The sequence below is a fragment of the Protopterus annectens genome, chromosome 3.part0 (genome assembly GCF_019279795.1).
Source record: "Protopterus annectens isolate FY-2018-M chromosome 3.part0, PAN1.0, whole genome shotgun sequence".
In the NCBI taxonomy this organism is placed as follows: Eukaryota; Metazoa; Chordata; order Ceratodontiformes; family Protopteridae; genus Protopterus; species Protopterus annectens.
The window spans coordinates 152,321,861-152,346,367 of record NC_056731.1 but is presented as its reverse complement, the minus strand read 5'-3'; the positions used below and the strand labels follow the sequence as shown (position 1 = coordinate 152,346,367).

General features: G+C 38.0%; 1 protein-coding gene across 1 annotated transcript in view; it reads right to left on the bottom strand.

Annotated features, from left to right (window-relative positions):
• The window catches only part of BFSP2 (beaded filament structural protein 2), a 234,103-nt gene that overhangs the window by 87,356 nt on the left and 122,240 nt on the right, over positions 1–24,507 (bottom strand). Inside the window, exon 6 of the mRNA XM_044066099.1 lies at positions 1,091–1,311. Coding sequence (XP_043922034.1) covers positions 1,091–1,311 — 221 coding nt within the window. The remainder of the gene's footprint in view (positions 1–1,090; positions 1,312–24,507) is intronic.

Here is a 24,507-nt window from a genome sequence, read left to right as displayed (position 1 = left end):
GAAGTATCTTGCAACTTTTAATGCAGTTCATTCTTCAGAGGGATGCTTTGTTTCTGCCTGTTGTCTTGTTTCTTCAGGTGCTAAAGTGTTTTACCAGCTTTCACATGCTTTGAAAACTGGTAAAACACTTCACACTCCTATACTTATTTTCTTTTTTCTGTAACTGATAGTACATGGAGCAGGTAAAGCTCCACTCAGGATAAAGAATTATGATCTGGTCTCATCGATCACAACTCTTATTATGTCTTCCTAACATGAATGCCATGATTCATGTCCAAACTTCACTCCTGAGGTGAATTTCTTGGCATCCATGTCTCAAGCAAATAAATTGACCATGATCAAAGACTTGATCATAATCCATTGTATGGGGATGAATAAAGACTGTGAAAAACAAAATCAGATAGATATGACTATGTCAGTGTTTTCTGGCATAAGAGATAAAGATATAATACAATACACAGAGTGATTCTAATGCATACATTTTGCACAGAATATCAAGATGTGATGAAAAACACACATTTTGGGGTTTCAGGTTGGGGTTTTAAATTGTAGAGCACTGATCTTACAGCCACAGCACTGTGCTACAGACTGTTTTAGGGCATAAGTGCAGCACCATTCGGCACCTCAAAAATAAACAGGCAGCACTGAAACCAGACCAGCTTTGTAAATTACTCCATGTCATCGTTCAAAGAATACTGTGATGACGTTACAGATGTAAGACCATTTACATGGCTTTACAACCATTGCGAATCATGCCCAGTGTATTACTGCAATAACATTCACAAGGCAAGAAACACTCTGTTAAAAAAGGCTTCTTTTGTTATAACACTGCTTTTCTAAAGGAAATCTGTGTCAAATATGGTTGGCATTGTTGTCACTCATTTCATCTGTTCAGTCTCACCACTCATGTATCCAGTCAAGGCTGATACAAGTTTCTTTTGCAAGGATCTGTGGGTATAGGAAATAGGATATGGAATTTGCTAGGGAAGTTGTAATTATCACAGATCCTACCTCCTGATCCAGTATTAAATAATTGATTTCTACAGCCACTACGCCTTTAATTTAGCAATCACATTCTATCATACTATACCTGCTTGCTTCACCTTCCAGCAGTCTATGGTATTCTTCAATTTCCTTTTCTAGCTTCATTTTGGTGCTTAGTAGATTTTCATTGTCCCTTTGCTGTTGTTGAACCTCTCCACGTATTTCTGACAGCTCTGTTTCTAACTTGGTAATGACTGATCCCAGGTTCTGCAGCTCAATATCATGCCAGTGCTTGGCATCATACAGCGAATTCTCCATGCCTCTTTTCTGCAACAGGACGTTAATATAAGAGTACTGACAGAGAGAGAAAGAGAGGTAGACATGGTATACATATGTACACACACACACACACACACACACACACACACACACACACACACACACACACACACACACACACACACACACACACACACAGACAAAACCATATACAGTACAAACACTGTTGTAATTTAATCAGTTTGTGATTCAAGCTTTATATTTTATTGATTTGCTGAATTGTGCAGTCAGAATAAAACGAGCTTTAGGATATTCCTTTTGCTTTATTCTTATTCACAAAAACACTTCAATAAACCAGTCAGAATTAAATTAGGTTTAACTATGATCAGTGAGAAACAATGTAAGAATTGTTAAACCTAAGTGCTACAGAATGCTGGTTAGTTTTCTAAGAGTACTATACATCACTTTTGGAAAACGACAAGTCACATAAGCAGCTAAAGTTGAAAAAAAATGTTACTATACATTGTAAACTGAAATATCTTTTACTTTTGCAGTCTCATCTGATAGAGAAACCAGAAGGGTTTCATGGATGTGCAGAAAGTTATGCTGTGAACAGTCTGGTTGGTAAACAAAAATTGTCATAAACCAAATGCTTTAAATGTATTCAGAAGAAGGAGAAAGAGAATACGATGTGCCTGTTGACAAATACCTGTGTGTTTTTCCCCCCCAAGTAAAGGAAAATGCAGACTTTATATGCCCTTCTTTTAGGCAATGTACCATAAATGTGTTTTTATTTTTAATCTCAACTGGAAGAATTAGAATTTATTTTTTATTTATTTGCTTTCATATTACTTGCAAAGCAAATCCATGCAAAGTCATTCTCCATTTTCATGGGTGACCTGGAGAGAAAAGATCTAAGTGAAAAGCTGAAGATGCAGTTTAAAGTTTCTTGTACCTGACCAGATGAACTGTAAATTAACACCAAGGCAAGCAACAAATTATTAACAGGTGATTTTTTAAACATCATGCAACAGCAATCTTAGGTGTACATTTCAAGAGTGGAAACCTGAAACAAGTAGTACATTCCTACTACTAGGACAGACAGACATAGCATAAAGCTTCATTTATTGCAGGAAAATAAAGCTAAGGTAATCTGTTGCATGTACAAAAATAGGTTAGTATCCTCCAAGTTGATAGTGCACACCAAACAGGAGAAAGTCTTGCAGTAATAGACTAGCTATTCTTGCTATTATTAATCTGAGTTAGCAACTGTCCAAGATTTAAGCAATTATATACCCTATTTACTGAAAGAGGGAGCGAGAGAGTGAAGAAGAAATCATTCCCAGCTATTCATTAAGGTTTCTAAGTAATTACTTTGCTGCTATATTTGTTCTAAGAAATAATACAAAATGTTGGGTCTGATGTGAATATTCCAGATGGTTTATTTTGCCTGATTTATCCATTCATCCCTCCATCCATCCATCCACCCAACTTCTAAACTACTGGTTTTGGTGGCAGCAAGCTGCAAAGAATAGGACGGATTTCACCGCTGCTGACAATAGTCTCCAGATCATCCTGTGGAATTTCCAGACAAGTTGTCAGATGTAATCCCTCCAAGATTTCAAAGATTCCAAAGACATGCATCTGGAGCATTTCTCCCCGGGCCTCCATTGAAAATAGGCTCTGTCCTATTTGGACTTTCCCGTTCAACAAATGTTAAATAAATAAAATAAATAAATAAAAAGATTTTCCAGTGTGCGGTGCATGTTAACATCCCATAGGAATTGCCCAGGGTGAATCTGCCAAAGGTATACAAAACTATTGCAACTGTCTACTCAACACAGAGTTGTAACTGTTCTCATGCTGAATAGTGTAGTGCCAGGAACAGACAGGCCAAACAAACATAGAACTATACGAGGCACTCAAGCAGTTAATCATCTCTTTGCTAACATATCTACTTCTGGTGATACCCTGTCCTCTTTCAAGTTGTTATTAATTATCTTCCAAAAAATAACCTACCTAGCAGCATTAGTAACAAACTACTGTACTCTCTCTCACTAATAAATTGCAAATCAAAAATCCTTGCTAGGTTATGGCTACATAGAATACAACCATTCTTTCAAAATCTTTGCAATTCTCACCAAGCTGTTTGCATTACAAGTGGGATGTGCTAATCACTTACGTGCTTTGGCTACTCTTTTCCAGACTACATAAGAATCATTAACACCACTATCCTTAGTTCTAGTTTATTTAAAAGAAAGAACATTTGATTCTACAAAGTAGCTGTATTTACTAGAAGTTCTGATAAGTTTTGGGCTTCCAGAGTTAACAATGTTCACAATTTTCAAAGGGATCTCATAAGCACTAATGGCAGTATTTCACCTGGTATTATGCTATGGGGGGGGGGGGGTAACACAAATTTGCCTGTTCTGTTTCTGTTGAGAGTGGATCCCATGGCAAGACACAGAATAAATAAATAAAACCTATAGACCTGGCATTCTTTACCACATCTTATCAGATTAATGATGTTTGCTACATGATCCTGTTCCAATACTCAATTAAAGAAGTCCCCCTTATAATTTAAGCACTGTATAAATATGACTCATTTTCTTGTATCAACAATACTACTGTTTCCCTATTTAAAAAGTAGCTCTGACTGTCAGTGGTATAACATGATTCCTGTTGGTGCAAAGATCCCCAAAGGATATTTAGGTATGCAGTTCAACCATTATGCAGTAAAATAGTATTGTTGAACCTACAGCCATTGTGTGACACACATTTTATTTAGTTGTATTCTGAGAAAAGTCAAGTCTCCCTAATAAGTAGAGTTTGAGCTCTCATCATGATATCTGTACCTTTATCTTGCTAAATTAATCAACAAATCCAAATCTCATCCAACTCTTTCTGAAAGAAAAAAAGAAAAAAAAAGTTTCAATTTCTTAAGGTTAGGAAAAGAACTAGGTTTAACAAGAATATTACTTTCACTTCATTCAAACAGAGGAGGAGGCTGGGCTTAACAAATCTTTGACTTTTATTCCATTTGAAAAAGAGAGGCTATGCTTTCTGAATCTAAGGATGGTCACTTTGTGACTGTACATACTTTTTTCTGCTTTCCTCAATTTTGTGTTAGCAGTGAGAAGCTACAGTTCTATATACAAAACTCCCATTAGCAATACTTCAGCTTAACAGACTGTATCCTCTTATCCTAAAGAAGTGAGCTTTGGCTATCCATCAGTCCTGTGTTTTACATCCCGTTTTTTAGATTACATATATCAATTTTTAAGCACCATCAACTCAAGATCAGCTTGAGCAGAAATGTATGATTGGAGTGAGCAACCAGGGGTATTAACCATGCAGTAGATTTCTTGCAGCAAGTACAAAGACAGATGTTTTTGTGCTTTTTCACACATAAAGTACATATATACTCTTTGGCAATACTTACAGCTTCTGCATGCCACCTTGTACTCTACCCTAAAGGATCTAATAACCTCAGCGGGCATCCACTTATTCCATTTGTTTCTACTGGAATAACTTAAGATCTACTGATATGCCTCCACACTATCAAAGTTTTTACACGGTTTTCTTTTTTTTTTTTTAAATATTTGTATTCATTTCCAAAAACAAGAAAACATGAATGCAGGTTATTTATGACAATGAAGTATTTACAAATTATTTAAAAAGGTAGGCTAAAACCTCTAAACAGATATCAAACATTAAAACCAAAATAAAGTATTTACAAGGGTGTCTATTGCTGACATATAATTGACTTTCTATACAATCGTTTCCTGATTATAATCTGCTGCAGTCATTATTCTCCAGTATTTCAGTTACTTTTTGCCATGCTACATATAATGATGTAGTTCTTTCAGTTCTTCCTTTAATAGTGTTCATTTCCAATTGCGATACTGCTGACACCATATTCATGAATTGCTTAAAAGTTGGAGAAGCTTTGGATTTCCAGTTTGATGTAATGTTCTTCCTTGCAATAGCTAGGAGAGTCCATAAGATTACATATTTTGTTCTTGGCACACAGCCGGGTACAGGTGCATTAAACAAAATAATAGATTTGGAAATCTGGAATTTATCATTGAATACCATTTGCAGAAAATAATTTATTTTATCCCAATATGGTTTAATCAAATGGCATTCGTAGAACATATGTTGCCAGCCTGTTTTTATTGATAAATCACATCTCCAGCAGCCAATATTTTTCTTAAACATAAGTTCCATTTTATGAGGGGTTACATAAGATCTGTGTATGAATTGCCATGTAAAAAGTCTCCAATGTAATGAAAGTGATGTCTGCTTCGTAGAGAGAAGAATTATTTTTTTATCTCTGTCATTTGGCACATGTCCATTAACTGATCTATAATAATTCCATATTTTGTCATTATTATGCATTTTTATTTCTTTGTTTGTTTTATAAATAGATGATAAGTATCCCTTTCCAGTAATGGGTTGATTCGTTAGTAATATTATATGTTCTATAAGGTTAGGAACATTTTGTCTTATTGATGGTTGCATTGTTTCTTGTTTGCTTAATATATAATGTCTTAATTCTTGTACATGTAACCACGAACTATCTTCCATATTTAATTTCTGTTTAATCTGGTCTATTGTCAGAGGTTTTCCAGAGTTTAGCAATTGATGCCAATATATTAATCCCTTTTCTTTAAGCATGTTGACTACTTCCATATTAAATGTTATTATATTACCTTGTGTGTACACTACTGGATATAAAAGAAATGGCCATGCTTTAATATCAGTATTGCTATTAATAAGATTTTGGAAAATTTATAATGTATAAGTAATGTATTTGGAACTTATATTTTTATTCTTATGTATCATCATATATTCCTTCATCAGCCATAGAAAATTGTTTGGTATGAAATCTGTATACTTATTTGCTACTACAAATCCTGATTTTAACCAGATTCTCTCATGAACTAGCTTCCATTTTGATGTAGACAGTTTTCTTATAGGTCAGACTTTGTACAAGAAAGGCAGAAAACTCGTCCCAGTATTTCTGGCAGTGTTTAAAAGTAATGAGAGTTCTGAACAAGTCATCAATATTATTAATGCAATGGCACCTTTTGACACTCTCCACAATCACTGAACAGTGACCTTCTATTTATTGATGATGGATTCTGGACACTGCTACATAGTAAAGAAATGGGATTCCAGACATACCTCTCAGTTGTCCAGAATTTTGAAGAATGTCTCTAATTTTTGCCTCTTATTTTTGTCCTGACCCCCATAAAATGTTTGATTTTCTGTGAAATCACTGAGGATTAAAGTCAGTCAATAATGCCATATATTATAGTTTCATACTTCTTATTGTTAGAAAATGCATGTTGATGCAAAACCTGCTGTTCTAGTAATATTTAAAATGTTCTCAGATATTGGGCCTTTCGCTGCCCATTATCTCAGGCTTTGTCTGTAATTCTTGAGAAAACAAGCAGAGAGGTATGATTCTTGAGGCTAATTGTAAATCCTGTCACACTCAAAGTAGATAAATATGTAAAATGAAGGATTGCTACCATGCTTTACCCCTTTGCAGGTCACTGTTTCGGTTCCTATCCTAGATATTGTGAAATTACCTGGCATAATTCAAAATGTCCTATTCACCAGCTTAACAAGATCACTTAATCTTTAGATGGTAGTTATGTTGCATGCATCCAAATACTTTCTCACTATGGGTAAAATTTCACCATCAGACACTACACTGTATATAATGTAAAGTGCATATTTTATAAGGTAAATGCTTAAAGAATTTTTGAAATAGCTAGTTATCTGTGCGGGCTATTATTGAAGATGTTCCAATCCAATTAACTTTGGTTTTTTTCCCCTAAACTTTTGCATCATCTTTAATATATATTAGACATTTTTAATGTTTTTTGGTCCCCTACTGCGCACATTCCAACCTGCTATCTACTGCTTTCCACTCCTATTCCCCTTAATGTTAATCAGTTTTGATGGAGTAAAGGTGAAAATGTTTAACATTCAGAACCAAGTTTGCTGTAAGCAGCTTTCTTTACAGTATCAGTGTTACATGTCCATTGTATAGTTATTTATGATTTGTATCATTGTTTTACTATGCATGAAGCTAGCTTACAGGTTGAGGTAATTTGTACGCAGAGACTTACTTTCATCCAGTGCTTTGATGACCCTCTCAAAAAGTCCACCGGATTTAATAGGCATGACCTTCCTTTAACAAAGCCAAACTGTGATGGATCCAGTGTTTGCAGACTACCTATGTCCTTATTTATCATGTCCATGATGACTCTTTCCATGGCTTTACATATGAAGCTGGTAAGACTTATAGACCTGTAGTTACCTGGATCGGTGGTTGGACCTCCTTTGTGTAGGGGAATGACTGTAGCCATCTTCCATTCCTTAGGCATAAAACCTGACTAAAGGCTCCAGTTGAAAAGTGATTCATGTAGACCAGAGAGGTCATTTTTTTATACTATTTATTAAACATCCCGGGATGTTATTATAACTCATTTATGCAGTGTTTTTGGCCTTGGAAAGTACATTGATGACCTGTTACTTAATAATGGTTGTGGGGATTGCGGTATGCAGTTTTTCCTTTGGATTATCACAGGGGAGGTGGGGAGAGAAATTTGAGCTGAACCTGTCAGCCAAAAGATTGGCAATGGCCTCTGCTTCAGTGTTGATGATGTCATTTACAACAAGTTCTGCTCACTGTTGTGGATTTCCCCTGAGATTATGGACATAGCTGTAAAAAACTTTGTAGTTGCCCTTTGCCAGAGAAGCAATTTTTTCTTCAAAGTTAGTCTTTTAAGTATTAATTAACCCTCTTAGCTGCCTCTTTAGATTGTCAGGAGGGCTTTTAGCAGGTATAGCTTTGTTCCTCTTACACTTAGCCAAGCTTTTTTTCTTTTGTTGTATAACTGATTGATACTGTGAATCTGTCAGGGTGGATTGTTGTTTGAGTTTGTCTTTATTACTTATTGTCCACAACTTCTCCTCTGGTTGATAAAATTATACATGATCTCTATATAAAAGTAAGAGGATTAAAAACATTTTCACTACTTGTATTAAAGTAATTATAGGGGCATGTTCATTTAGAATGCTTAGAAATGTTTTGTTGAATAACATCACAGTATCATCAAGTGGTAGGGTTTTAAGTACATTACAGTTACATAATTTTATGCAATGTTACATCATTTTAAAGCTCTGATGAAGGCTTCTGGAAATTCTGTATTATAGTGGTAGAATTTCTGTTTCATGTTTTGGCATCAGATTGCAAAAATGGGTGCTCACTTTGTTGGTGAGAGGTGTGAGAATCCAGTCTAGTGTGGTTTCTCTAGCTGTAGTTTTATGATATCCAGTTGGAGAATTGATTAGTTGTGTAAAGCCACAGAGCTGTTTTGCAATAGAAGCATTATTGTATGCTAGCCAATGTTCCTGTCACCCAGTATAATGGTTGCTTGTTGCACACTGGTGAAGATCCAGCAGAAAATCTCTTCAAGGATAGAACTGTTATTGCCTGTAATATGTATATGCCTATTATGGTTATATTTTTATGGATGCTGTTTAAGCTGTGAGATAAGTTATTCTGTACATTTCAATTTTGTGGAGTGGTGGGAGAAATGCGGGAGTTCAAGGGGTATTTTTGTAAAATATTGTTATCCTGCCTGCTTTTTTATTTTGTCTATCTAGCAGTAGTATATTATACCTTGGGGTGAGATTTATTTGTCTTTTGTCAAGCCAGGTTTCTATGATCACCAGGATATTAGGGAAGATAAGACTAATCTAATCATAAACTTCAGGTAAGTAATGCTTCTTAAATCGAAGTAAAAAAAAGTTAGTCCTACCTAATATGTTAATCATTGTGAAGGTGACTGGGGGTGTGTAACTGAAATATACCATAAACGTGGCAGTTTCTGAGTCACGTTGGGATAGGGTGGATGTTTCCACTTAGTTTTAAGGATGAGTATGTGTGACAATAATGACAGGGTATTTGAGCATTATTTTTTTTCTTCTGTAGTTACCTTATTGAGCCATGGGTTTTAATTTGAGTAACTGATTTTAAAGAATTCAGTAGAAGTGGTTTGGTATGGGAAAGTAATGGTTTCTATTGTTATGGATGTGTTCCTGTGTCTTTGTGTTAAGTGAAGGTTGGTGGTGATAGGTTGGGAGTTGTGTTACCACAGTGAGGGATAAGAACAAGAATCACAGAAGTGTTACTATGACTAGATTATGACATGGGATATTTGATTTAGTGGGTGTTGTTTGGCTGGTTACTATGTTAGAGCAATGCTTAGAGTAATTGTCCTTTGGGATTGGTTGATTTAGCTCAATGGGTAGAGCAGTGAATACCTAAAATATAGATTAACAGTGGGTGGGTGGGAATTGAGGTGGTTAGAATGGGGGTGGCATAGTGAGCCCAAGCACAGTGAGGGTAAATGGAGTAGGGCAACACCCTGTACAGTGGTATAACAGGGAAGAAGCTAAGGCTTGTTGAACTTCTCTTTCAATTTTCTTATTTAAGGCCTTGATGTTAGTCATTTTTGCATCACTGATACATGGCAAGGTATGTTGGTGTGTCGTTCAATGTGGAAAAAGAGATAATATATTTCAATTACAAACATGAGAAACTTAAGGATTAGGAAAATGAGGAGGTATTTTTTTATCCTTTTTGCCCCTAAGTGCCTCTCAGCCATTAGTGTTGCTGCACTTGATTGACTCCTTTATTTCCCCATGGGTGGTGCAATATCAAGGGAGGCTATCATTATTGCAGCCATCACATATTTTTCTTGTTTTAGCCCTAAGCCTTCTCCAGTGGCTGATATGCAAGCTCACAGATATAAGGGCCTTTAGTGAGTGAGTGTATACATTCCTGCACATGTCCCATGAAAGCTAAGTGTGAATATTGCTTGGCAAAACAAAACTCATGTTACTGGTTCAAATGGTGCATGGCACGCACCACTGGTTCTGGTAGGTGCTGACAATGCAATAAACCAAGCTAGCTTGATCTCCATATGATGAACAAGCCCCTATCAGCCCCCCTCAGTCTCTTCTTGCTTTCCTGGTTCTTTCCATGCCATTGCTACTAATTGAATTCATGTCTGAGCTGTAGTCAGGGCCTTATCCCTATATTCCTTGAAATTTGGTGAAAGGTCATTATTTAGTTTATGTGGATTTGGAAAAAGAGAGTTCAGATGAGAAGGTTAGTTGAGGGAGGCAATATGAGTACAGATATCAGAGAGGTGCTGTAATAGTGTAATCCACAGCAAAACATGTGAGTAGTTCAATTGCTGACATGCAACAAGAACAGAATAAATAAATAGTTAGGGTAAGGTGGAAGTGTTAAAGGAATGTGTCTTCATTCAAGTTGTAAGTAAGCTGATCTGTAGCTATTAACCAGCAGGTTCTGCTAATATGGACAGAAGGGATAATTAGAATTTACAAGGAGTAATTTTTGGTGGGATGTATGAGGGAATGAGTGATTCAGTGCTTGGGGTTTAGAGGGAATGACTGATTCAGTGCTCGGGGTGTATGAGGGAATGATTGATTCAGTGCCCGGGGTTGCATGTGAAAATGAGTGATTCAGTGCTCGGGGCTTCTTAATCAAACAGCAGAAATATAATTTTCTGGGATCTCAAAGGCCTGATGACTTAGGGGCTATTCGTTCCCTGCAGCACTGCTATTATACTTTCATGATATTATTTATTTATTTATTTTATTTATGCCATAACATGTACCAGTACCTTAACATTCTACCTGTGTACTGTTTCATGCTGTCCTGGGTCTAAAGGCACCTCTATTCTCTCTCCATATTGTGTAGCCTAGTTAGATTTTCCCCAAGGATCTTACCTCTTTAACCTACAAATCTACCCTGCACACAGTAATTTCATCTGGCTCCCCTGCACATAGCTCAAAATATACCCTGCAGCTCTTAATTAACCTCTGCAAGGGGACAATCTATAGCTTAAAATAGCCCATACATTTGGTGTAAAACTAAACCAGTAAAATGTTACGAAAAATATATATTTGGAGTGAAATTAAATTAGTACAATACAGCCAAAAAGATACATTTCATGTAAACAAAAACAAGTGCAAAGATACATTTGGTGTATAAAGAAAAGAAACAAGTAAGCCCAGGGATATAATTGGAGTCAGTGTTAGCCCCACTGCACTCATCCTCACTGTGCTCAGGCTCACTCCGCTCCCCTCCCTGCCCCCTATTTTCACCCACCCCGATTAGTGCTACATTTCAACCAAACTTAGCCACTCCCCTCATGCTAACCACCAATCACTGAATCTGCCCCACCCCTGTACTCATTTCCTTCTCTACCACTATTCCATATCCTGTAAAGCACAGTCTTCCATCTAACTACCTTACAATCACAAACAACACCTCTCATCATCCACCTCATCCACCCCATCCCAAGCAGATGTCTCACTCATGACCAAACCCAACCACACCATGCCCAAACTACCCAAACCTGCATACATATACCTCTTAATATTGCTCCTAGGTGTATCCACCCTCCCACTGCTAACGTCTATCACCATCCACCAAAAACAACTTAATTTTATCCACATACCAAGAAAAACTACTTCCACTAACATTATTACAACACACTCTTTTACTCAACTAGTCCCATATCACTAGCAAACCTTCTTTATTCACCACTATGCACATAGATTGCAGCCATCACACTACCAGCCCCAAACAACTATAAAGAACTTCAAGACCCTAAACAAACTACTCAAACTCTATTTTTACCTCAGAACCCAACTCATTAGCTGCGGTGATATACACCCAAACCCAGGCCCACAAAATCTAGGAGCCCCAATCCTCAACCTGAATGATACCCTACTCCACCGAGACAAATCCACGCTCCTCATTTTAAATTTAAATGTCAGAAGTATACTAAACAAAGTCCACGACCTTCATGCAATACTCTCCTTTTATCAACCTGAGATAGTCATACTAACAGAGACTTGGCTTAAACCAGGCAAACACAACAATGAAATCACTCCACCAGGTTACAGTATAATTCGTAGTGATAGAATCGGTAAAAAAAGGGGGGGTGTTGCTATAGTGTATAAATCTCACCTCATCCTTGAGAAAGTAGACATAACGACCCCAGACCTCGATAAAGTTGAACTCACTCTAACAAAACTAAAACGCAATGATAGTAAACACATCAACATCATAGGATGCTACATCCCTCCAAGCAACAATATCCCCATTACAGAAAAACTCCTAGAATGGATATCTAACTCCCTCCCCCAGGAAAGCATAGTATTAGGAGACCTTAATACTGACTGGCAAAACTGTTCCAGTCATAACCTACTCTCCCATATTAACCTACATGGCCTAATCCAACTCATCACTTCCTCCACAAGAACAGACAAGAGATACAAACACCAATCCACTCTAGATTGGATACTCGTATCCCACCCATCACTGATATCCCTAGCAGGGTGTCTACCAGACACCATGAGTGACCACCAAGCCAGATTCTTACTCAGATTAAAATTACCACAACTGACCCAAATATCTATGTGTCTAATTAGAAACAAAAAACACTTTACCCACTCCAACTTTATAAACGACCTAAAAATATGCAATTGGGCTTCCCAAAAAAAACTACCTCTTGATGAAGCTGTACTATATTTCAATACTACCTTCTTAAACACTCTTAACCATCACGCCCCCTCCAGAACAACAAGAATTAAAACTAAATATGCCCCCTGGTTAACCCCAGACACAAAATATTTCCTCAAAAAAAGAAACAAGGCCTGGACCAACTACCTCAACAGTAAATCCCAATTGAACAAACAAATATACATTGAACTACGTAACAAAGCCAAAAAACTCACCATAACAGACAAAACATCTTACTATCAAAAGTTACAGGATAAGCACAGGAACAACCCACAAAAATTTTGGGCAGCAATTAACTCTATTCTACAACCAGGTAAAACAACTACCCCAGCCCCCAAAATAGATAACAACCCAGAAGACATCCCACTCAATTTAATACTTTACAGAAACCATCCAGACCCTTGCAAACAACCAACCCTATGACAACATCACCACCCCTGCAAATCCACCCCCCCACCCCAACTAACAATTGCCCCAAGTTCAGCTTCCACCCAGACCCAACCAAATCCATTGAAAACTACTCCACAAGCTCAAATCAACGTCTCTAGCCACAGATAAATTAACCGCTGAATACCTCCACCTGGCTGCAGAAGCCATATCATATCCTGTCTCCATCCTAATTAACAGATCCATCTCCGAGTGTATAGTACCCAAACTATGGAAAATATCACATATCATCCCTCTCCATAAAGGGAGAACCTCCCTGGAACTCAATAACTACCACCCTATAGCCATTTACCCCCTTTATCTAAAATTTTAGAGAGGGTAATACACAAGCAACTAATGAAATATCTCCTAGAAAATAATCTAATAGCAACACAACAACATGGCTTTAAACCCTTCCATAGCACCACCACCGCACTAACAGAATTCACCAACATTGTCAATACTCACAGAAACAACGGACTCCTTGCATCTGCCATCTTCCTTGACTTGTCCAAAGCATTCGATATGGTTAACCACAATAAACTCTTTCTTTCACTAACAATTCTAAACCTTACCACTCCTGCCATCTCCTGGTTCAAAAACTACCTAGAGGCAAGGAAACAAGCTGTTATGTGGCAAAACCAACTCTCCCCCTCCCCACCAATCTCCCTAGGAGTACCCCAAGGCTCCATCCTGGGGCCACTTCTTTTTACCCTCTTCACCAATCAGCTCCCAGACAGTATTCCTAAAGCCTCAATAGTGCAATATGCAGATGATACCACCATAATATGCGCAGCCAAATCAACTGACATCCTTCACTCCCTAACACAAGAATGCTTTTCCCTAGCAGAAACGTGGATTACAAACCAAAGGCTCATTCCGAACCCAAGTAAAACAAAGCTAGTACTCTTTAGCTCCCACAGAGCCACACCTCCCACTGATTCTTTCTTCATCTCCTCCTTTAACAAGACCACAATCACCCCCACAAATCATACCAAACTCTTAGGGGTTGAAATAGATAATCACCTTAGATTTGACCTACATATTTCTACAACCATAAAAAAGTACATAAAAAACTTGGCCTACTGTATCACAATAAAAAAATTCCTCACTGACCACTCCAAAACTACAATAGCGAGGACTCACCTACTATCCACCCTACTTTATGCCTCCCCAGTGCTTACAAATCTCTGCAAATCTGACCTAAACAAACTTGATAGTTGTTATAATAAGATTGCCAAATTCGCTACAATCTCTCCCATCAGAACACATCACTGTGAATGCCTAAAAAAACTCAATTGGCTAGAACTACCACTACTACTTCAACTCAATCAACTATCACTAGCCCACAAAATAATACATAACTCTGAAAACACCCCAGCACTACAAAATCTTTTGCAACCCTATGCAACCACCAGGCCCTTGAGGTCTAGCACACAAAACCTCCTCAAAGTAACCAAATATAACAATGAAGCTGGTAAGTCTGTCTACAGCCACTGTATAGCAAAAATCTTGAACTCCCTTCCTGCCCACATAACTGACAACAAATCCCCATCACAGTTCACGAAACTTGTTAAAACTCACTTTTTGAATAATCGACTGTGCTCCTGTATCCCCCCTGGCTAATGTCCCATTAGAACACTTCACCTAACTTAAGTAACTCTGCTAAGCCAACCAATCATAGTACTGTACCCACTTAGGACTGTTAATCTACTGCTCATTCCATCTCTACAGGAATTAAAGAAAACTACCCCAGCAATGTTGTGCTTTCCATAAGCAACTAAAACCAGGAGAAGACCTATTGTAAATCAATTTGTTATCCTACTCAACTAAAACCAGGTGAAGACATATAGTAAATCAATTTGTTATCCTTCTCAGCTATAGCGAGCATCATCTGCTCTCTCGGAGCCTTATTCTACATCTCTCTGCTTTTACTCTGATAGTAAATCTATCACAGGAATCCTAAACTTAGGAATATCTTCTAAAATGTAATATTATACTGTAGAGAACAAATGTATCCTATCTGTTAGTTAATATGTATGTCAAAGTCTCTTCTATGGAAATTGTATGTCAAACGTCTGTCCTTAAAACTATGTTTTGTAAAAAAAATGTTCTCTTGGAGCTTTTCTCCCTGGGCCTCCACTGAAAATGGACTTGAAATCCAGTTGGACTCTCCTAGTCAAAAAATGTAAAAATAAATAAATAAATAAATAATAACAAGAAGAGAACACCTGGGGTATGACACAGTAAATAGCAAATATTACTAGCCATGTGGAATGGAAACAATAGAGGGTCCTAAATCAGCTCCGACAAATAAACAAGGACAGGGCTTTTTTAAAGAGTTTGCTTAGCATATCCACACAATTAGCACTGAAGACTAAACATGCTCTAAGCCATTATGATCAGGATAAAGTTGATGTGTTTATGTGCTGGTGCTCTGGGATTTTAGAAATAATTAGTTTCATTGTACAATTCTGAGACTGTTCGTCTAAATGCATCACATAAACAAGTGGCTCCCACTGATAGCAAAGCGGATGGGCTAGGTTACTAAGTGGGATTAGAATAAAAAGAGATAGAAAAGAGACAATTATTGAGCTAGTCACAGTAATAACTACTAGATATACTAGCTATGAAAAGGGAAAAGAAAAGGAAATAGGGCACATTTACCAGCAAGTGAGACTAAAAATAAAAACATAAACTGAGAGAGTAAAGAAATTCTCAGAACCCAAATATTGTCTTGCACACAAACATGGATGATGTGTGGTTCTTGAAAGCACAGATGGGAACTGAAATATTTTTCTCATTATGTTCTTCTAATACAGATCACTTCATTTTAACTAGATAGCCAGGACAGTGTAATCCCAAAATGGTGGCTGTGGTGTAAGGTTTGCAGACATTGTCAAGAGGAAAAGAGCCCATAAGTGTTTCTCTAATTCCAATTAAACAGAGATCATGTTGCTATTGCTTTAACAGTCTATATATCTATGAGGAAAAACAGATATAAATGTTTACCCTATGTAAAGATGTGACATAGACTGACACAGTTCTGTTTGCAGCCCATATTACCCAAGTATGATTTAGTGGCTTGGATGACAGAGAAGATGGTGGGGTAGGACTGACTGGATTGTGTCAGCTTTCCAATTTCATGTGGGGGGGGGGTTGGGATAGTGTATCTACCTAGGAGCATCTTTGTTGTTGAACCATTGGTAGAGACCTGGGTCACATGGGCATGCTGTGTGTACAGGGGAGGAAGTCATTGTTTGAGTCATACATGGAGTTATGGATGATTACACCATGAGCCCACTGTATGCCTTCTGGGATCAGGAAATATGGGAAGCCTGTAACAAAAAAATACCTGATGGATGCCTGGATGACAGCCTTATGATCAGAGATGGGAAAGAATGGGCTGACAAAAGCTGTTACAAGTGGGAATGAACAAGCCATATAGATTGTGGCAGACTGATGGTTGGGATGCACTGGGGACCAAAAAAATATTTTTCTTGTATCTAACCCAGAACCATGACAGAGGAATGTTTACCTGCCTTTGCTTTTTTAGTGCTCTGTAGATTTAAAGAGAAGTACAATTTATATCCTGAATTTAGATTAATATAAACTTACCTTTAGCAAATGTAGGCATGGGGGTTAATGCTCATACCTGGTTATAAGTGCAAGGATTGAAAACAGCAAACGAAGTGTAAGTCTACAGGTATACACTCAAAGAGTGATAATAATATCAAAGCCTGTTTGACTTTGGATTTGTTTGTATCAATCTGCTGACAACATCTTCTTACAATCATACCTCTCAACCTCTTAGCACAAGAAATCTGGACAAAGCCTAAAATAACGAGGGGAGAATGGCCCAAAAATAGGGACTGAGTTTTAAATATTGTTTTTGAAAACTTAGAAAGTTGCTAGAATAACAGTGTTAGTATACATTTTTTGAGGGATATGAAGTGTGAAACTAATGGATGTCATTATTTAATTACCTTATTTCTCAGTGATTTGCCAAAAAATGGCAAATTTTGTGAGCAGCAGAACAAAAATATGAGGCAAAAATCTGGTCATTCTGTGAAAATATGAACAGTTGAGAGGTATGGTTATAATTTATCACAACTGATATTTGTTAACTTTATTGCGCACAAGAAATGAGGAAAAAATACAGTTAAAATACAAATAAAGGTAAAAATGTAAGTGGCCAGTAACTTAAAGCGAATGTTTAGAATTCAAAGGAAAAATGTGGTTCATTTATATTAGCATGTGGTCCTTTTTGTAAGTACACTTTCCTTTGGGTAGTGATGTGTTGCAGTATAAATGAATTTTAACAGGAGTGGGTGTATGTGGTGTGAAGCCTTGCAAAAGAAACTGTTTAATTCAAAAGTAACCTAAATGTTTCTGTTTACTACTTCTTGTTACGATTAACTTCTGTAGTTTGTCAGTACTCGTTTAGACACACTAAATTTCCTTTATTGCAGTGTGTACTTTTAATAACCATACAGTGCATTATCAATAAGAAATAATAAGCACAAATTATCATAAGACAGTAGAAATGAACATTTTTAATGATATCCTTGTGTAATACTGTTGCCTCGTAGAACAAAGCTCATTGCCGTATACAGGTATTAACATTTACAAAAGAAGTGCTTTCTTTAAAATTTATAGCTGTACGTTTTTGTATCAGATAGTACACCAAATATTATTAATGACATGCTATCCTTTACATTTGCAAAGTATCAGTTTTGAATATATAAATTAGTTCCTGCATATTAGTAGTATAGAATGAAAGTGGCATGAGAACACATTGCAGTAGTGACATAGATGTCCGCCATTAGAATCAATTTATATTGTATGAATAATGTTAGGTTAGCTGTAAGGTTTGCTTATTTGGTATTGGGAGCACAAACAGGCATCTACTTGTAGAAGTATTCAGAAGTGCTATCACAAATTCAGCTTGCTGAAGGTAGAAAGCAGAAAAATAAAGACAAAATAAATAGAAACTTTGGCCTTTTGTAGATATTTTGAAGTATGTACTGGCCAATTGGCAGGCTCATACCTGGTGTTCATTAACTAATGTGGGTAGGACTATATCTAGTGTTTATTAACTAGTGTAGATAGTCTCATACCTGGTGTTTATTAACTAGTGTGGATAGGCTCTTATCTGGTGTTGATTAACTAGTGTGGTTAGACTCATTCCTGGTGTTTATTTACTAGTGTGGGTAGGCTCATATCAGGTGTTTAACAGCTAGTGTGTGTATAGCCTCAGATGTGGTGTTTATTAACTAGTGTGGGTAGGCTCATATCTGGTCCAGATGCTAATGTCCTTCAGGGGAAGCAGACTTCAGAAAAATAAGTTTTGTCAGTGGCTGCAGATGAATTTTTCTTAGATTCTCAACTTGAGGATGAAAACCATCTGAATCCTGTAATGTTCTGTGTCAAACAAAGGTAGTGTAGCTGATTTTGAAAACCTAATGTGGGGGGGGGGGGGGGGGTGTATACAGCAAAGATGTCAGAGATACTCTCCCAGACAATCTCATTTATTAATTTGACTAGGCTAATTGCTAAGCTCACTTGTGTTTGAATGATGGGAGAAAAGTATCAAAGACTTTACCACTGCTGTTTGTCTTGTAAACCAGTTTATATTTTATCAGTCTATTTGGTAACTCTGAGTTTACATAGCACATTTACAGCTGAAAAGTAGTTAAAGAAAGAGGAAAATGTTTCATTTCACTTAGCAGAATGTACTGTTGAATACATTTGTAATGCTAATCTAATATCCAGGTGCTTAAAATATTTAATATAAATACTACTGTGTCCAGAGTTTGCTATGCCAGCTGCACTTTTTTTTTAAAAACAGCATTTAAATCAGTTTTGAGTGGGTTCTCTGCAGCTAAAAACTGAATTATTTTTTACAGTTTGCATTGTTAATGAGTACTGCTGCATCTATTTGCACTTCACTCATGTTTCAAACTTAGAACAAACAGCCAGTTAATGCCAGCTGTGTGAGTTATCTAGAGCTCGTGATAATTAAACCCAGTGAGAACATTAAAGGATTTCTACAGTTCTGGGAATATAAACACTATTGGCTAGAGCTTTAGCTGTTTCCAGCCTTCATCCCCCCCATGGAATTTAAATTGAATGAGCAGTGACCATTCTTGTCCTGAAGATTCTTGAAAACTGAAGCTAAATCCAAACACAGCATTTGGACTCTGCTTTACATCCAGGGAAGTCCATTTGTACTACAGCACTTATCTTACTATTTAACTCAGTTTTGTTCATAGGTGTGTACTAGGCTAATGGCCCTGGGGCCTTTACAAGCCAACCATAGGATTACCCTGGCATCGTGCCACCCCTATCCATCCTTTCCTTCTTGTGCTTTTACACTCAGTGGCATTTTTCCTTGCTGCCTCTGCTGTATATTTGGCTTTGGAAGCTCTTCCCAGTCTCAGCTTTGCTCATTTTACTGGGCACAGGCAGATCAAAATGGGAAGTCCCTTCCCTTAGAACAGTAGCATTGCTAGGGTGGCTCAAGAGGGGCAGCTGCCCTGGGAGCAAACTGTTGGGGAGGGTGTGATGTTTGTGGTCAAACCTGAGTGCTGTAGCATTTTGTGTGTGATCTAAATTGTAGTTTCTTACAGTTTAAAAGTAAAAAAAAAAGGTCTTTATTAACTGAAATCTGAGAGCTATAGTGCCGTATGCAGGCAGGGTATAGACTGTAACATCTGTTTGCTACATTTGTAGTTAGCAGTTTGACTATAGCTTGAAAAAAATAATTTTCTTTTAAACTAACATGAGTACCATGGTGCTGCATGCAGGAAGGGTATATACTGTAGCAACTGTTTGACAGAATTGTAACAAGTGGTTTGCAACAGTTTAAAAGAAGAATTTTTTTTAAACTAAAACATGAACACTGTAGCACTCTGTGCAGGCAGGGTATAGACTGTAGCAAATGATTACTACATTTGTAGCAAACAGTTTGCTACAGTTTAAAAGAAGAAATTATGTTGAAGGAGGGATGGGGCCGGCCAGGACACAGAAACAGGACTTGAGTGGCTGGAGCATGAGGGAGGGTATATGTGTGCCATGCATTTGGCTACTTGGTTGATGTGGCAGTAGAAGGAAACTCTATTTTGTGTGTGTATATGTGTGTGTGTGTGTGTGTGTGTGTGTGTGTGTGTGTGTGTGTGTGTGTGTGTGTGTGTGTGTGTGTTGTTCTTCAATGGAAGAGCTAGGTGGGGGAGTATATCTAAGTGTAATGAGATGTTATTACAGTGAAGTACTTTTTTTTTCTACTCTTGTCTTGTAGAGCTGAGGGGGTGGGACATTGGTTCATAGTACTAGCCCAGGGCGCTAACTGAACTAGCTATGCTTCTGCCTTAGACTGTTAAAGCTTGAGTTTGCCCCTGTTTCATACATATTCTAGTTTTACTACATATTTAAGCAGCACTTAAAATCACATTGATACATTTATTTTTGCATTTTCTGCCATTTGCCTCATTTTGTATCAAAAGTACAATTATTTATAACTTTAGCCTGGTCTTGTGCCATAGACTTTGAGTTAGACCCACAGAAATGGGAGTATTGTAGTTTAATGCATGATCTGTGTTCTAAACATTTTTTTTAAATAAAAAGTGAAGCTAAAAGCTTATCAATTCAGAGCTTCTAAGTGCTTTATTGCAGATACTTCCTACTTAATTTAAATCCTTCCACTGTTGGCTAAGTACTTTGCTTTGCTGTTTTGCACTTTTTCTAGTCTTCTACAAGCACTGCTGTTATATTTGTTCACTATTTGCTCAGTTTGTGCACTTTAAATCATATTAGAGTGCTGTTGTTTTTACCACTGCATTTAACATGTTAAATTCTGCATTCCTACCTGTGTTTATTGTTAGTGCCTGCACTTTCAGCTTGATTACTGTTTAAGTTGACTTAATTACTGGACTTCCAGGCTTTTTTTAGTGATTTAAAGTTAGAGTGGTTAGGTCTTTACTCTAGTGGCACTGCAGAGTAGCATGGTCCTACTTTGTGCTGAAAATCACTGAGGAAACCTTTGTGTGTGCTTATTGTGAATGACCAGAAGGCTGTTTTGATTGTCTATTGTTTTTTCTCAGACTGTATAAAGGCCCTGCATTTGCATAAAGCTTAGCATTGCACAGCAATGATTAGCAGTGCCCTGCATAGACACAATCACATAGAATTGAAAATTTCCTTATAAAACTAGCCATGAAATTTCATCAGTACTTAGTTGGGCAAAAAGCTTCTGGTGTCATTCAAAGGAGAATCCATGGTCTGTCAGCCTGGGATGACATGCTCGTCTCAACAAACCATACTGGGTTGGATCCGGTGTCTGAATGTTTCCTGTGTAATTGCTTATGATTTCCATAATAATTCATTTCATGGATTTGCATATCAGACTAGTCAGACTTATGGGTCTGTAGTTATCCAGGTCTATAGATGACCCACCCTTGTGCAGAGGCTACAGTTATGTAGTGATTCTAGTGGTCCTTGTAAGTCCTGTTTCATGCTATTAAGGAGGCATTCTGTGATATTATCAGGGCTCATTGGTACACTGTTCTTGGCCTTGGAGAGTGCAGACAGGATCTGTTCCCTAGAAATAGTTTGGGGAGTTATGTCCAAGGGTATTTCCTGAGGAATGTTGGAATGGGGAGGTGGAAGTAAAATTGTAGCTAAATTTGTTGGTCAGTATTCTGGATCAGTATAGGTGGATCTATTTTCAATTATTTTGGCACACTGCTGTATATTCCTTTGAGGTTGCAGACATAGCTGAAGAAAGCCTAGAAATTTTTGCATCACACTTTGCTTTGATAGACTTGATTACTCCCCTAAGTTTCTTGTTTAGATTGCTGAGGGATGTTTTACCTTGCTGGGCATTGCTTTTCCTATTTTTTCCCATGATCTTATTCCTTTTCTTATTCAGCCTATTAATGCTGGGATTCCACCGGGTGGCTAGTTTCTTGACTTTGTCATATATTTTTTCAAGGAGGTATAGCTGTTTCAATGAATAATTCCACATAGCATAATTCCGTAAACAGCACAATTAACAAAAAACTGAGGGTTATGCTACTCAATGCCAGGAGTTTAAATCACAAAATGCATGCGCTCGAAGCACTCCTCAGTATGGAGAATGTCGACATCTGTGCAGTAACTGAAATCTGGTTCAAGGCTCCAGACAGCACCCCAGCACTACCAGGCTACAACTCATACCACATGTTTCGGCCAGAGAACATGGACCGAAACACAAAAGGAGGGGGTGTATCCATATTCTTCAAGGATACCTACACCTCCAGGTTAGTGGCGCAGCATGATACCTCTGAGATCATTCATGTGCAACTAACATCAGGCAAATCTGCAATGCAAATTGTGGCCTGCTACAGATCACCCTCCATGACACAGGACCACCACTCCGCCTTTCTGGAGACACTGGAAAAAATGAAGGTCCTACTGAACACCCTGATATTGGGCGATTTCAATTACCCTACCATTCACTGGGAAAACTACTTGAGTACAAATTCCCAGGCCCAGCGCTTCCTGGAATTCATCAACTCAAATGCCCTGGATCAGCAGGTAAACTCCCCTACCAGAGGTGAAAACATATAGGTTCATAGGTTCATAGGTTCATACTAGGCTATCTGCCCTAGCCAGAATGTGTTTGGCTTTCGCCACCCATTTTAAATTTATTTTGCTATGCCCTTTTTTGAGGTTAGTATACTGTGCCTCTGTCTAACAGTGACACAGAAGTGATACCCGGGGAAAACTTACGATCTCCCATCCACTCATCAAGATTCCTCTTAAAGAGAGTCAATGAGGGACTCTGCCTAACCTGGACTGGGATTTTATTCCAGAGTGAAGGAGCCTCTGGGTTATGAATCTGTCCCTCCAGCATGTCCTATTTATTTCAGTGCTTAGGTTCAAGTCTCTCGAGCGCGTAGCTCGATGGGATTTGGATTTTCTGAGGTGCAGCATGTCCATTAATTCCGGGTTGGACATGGCTTTATACGTCAGGCACAGATCGCCTCTGAACAGGCGGCATGCCACTGAGTAGAGCTGGAATTTCTTTAACCGGGCAGCATATGGCATCTGTTTGAGCCCTTTGATCCTCTTGGTGAGGTACTTTTGGGGTCTTTCCAGTTGCTGCAGGTGTCTGGTAAGGTACATCCCAAAAGGGGCATTGTACTCAATTATGGGCCTGATGAGGGATGAGTAAAGAGGCACGATGACGTCCCCTGATCTAGATGTGAATCCCTTCATGATTAGGTGGGCTATATAAAATGTTGTTCTAACCACTTTGGCCACGTGGTTGTCAAATGAGAGATTGCTATCAACTTGGGTCCCTGGTCATCACCAACATGGGTGACAGGTGTTCCACACCGGAGGTCAACCCGTCACTGGTTAGATCAGACCATAAACTAATCACTCTGGATGTCCACACCCCACCCCCACCCCCAACTAAGGAAACCACAGTAAAAAACTTTTCTAAAGCAAGCTTCACCTTACTTAAGACAGAGGTGGTAAGTTTCACAGCCCCCACGCTAAAGGATAATGCTGCCCAAGATGCAGAAACCTTTACAAATGCACTCTATGAGCACCTATAAGGATGCATGGATTATGCCATCCCTAGCAAAACCAAGACTCACTCCTCTAAGAAAAGGAAACTAGTTTGGTGGACCCCTGTAATAAACAGGCTATACAAAAGAACGAGGAAACTAGTTCAGAAAAAAGCAAATCCCAAGAAGGAAAGACATCCCTGATCAGTATCAGTAAGAAACTAAGGTCCCTCAAGAAATCATCCAAGGCTAACTTTGAAAGAAAAATATCCAAGGATTCAAAAGATAACCACTAAGCCTTCTTTAGCTATGTTAAAAATCTAAGTGGCAACTCACAGATATGCACTGAACTAGTGCAAAATAGCACAAAATATACTGAACCTAATGATATTGCCAACATCCTGGCAGATAGATTCAGTGCAAACTTCACACCCCTCTCACCTCCAAAAGGGACAACAACAATACCGGAAAAGTGTAGTGTCCCAAAAATCACAGACGCACAGGTGAAAACAGCCCTTTCAAAAACCAAAAACACAACGTCAATGGGACCAGATGGTGTCCCAGGCTGCATCTTGCATGAACTACAGAACAAACTAACCCCCCACCTAAACA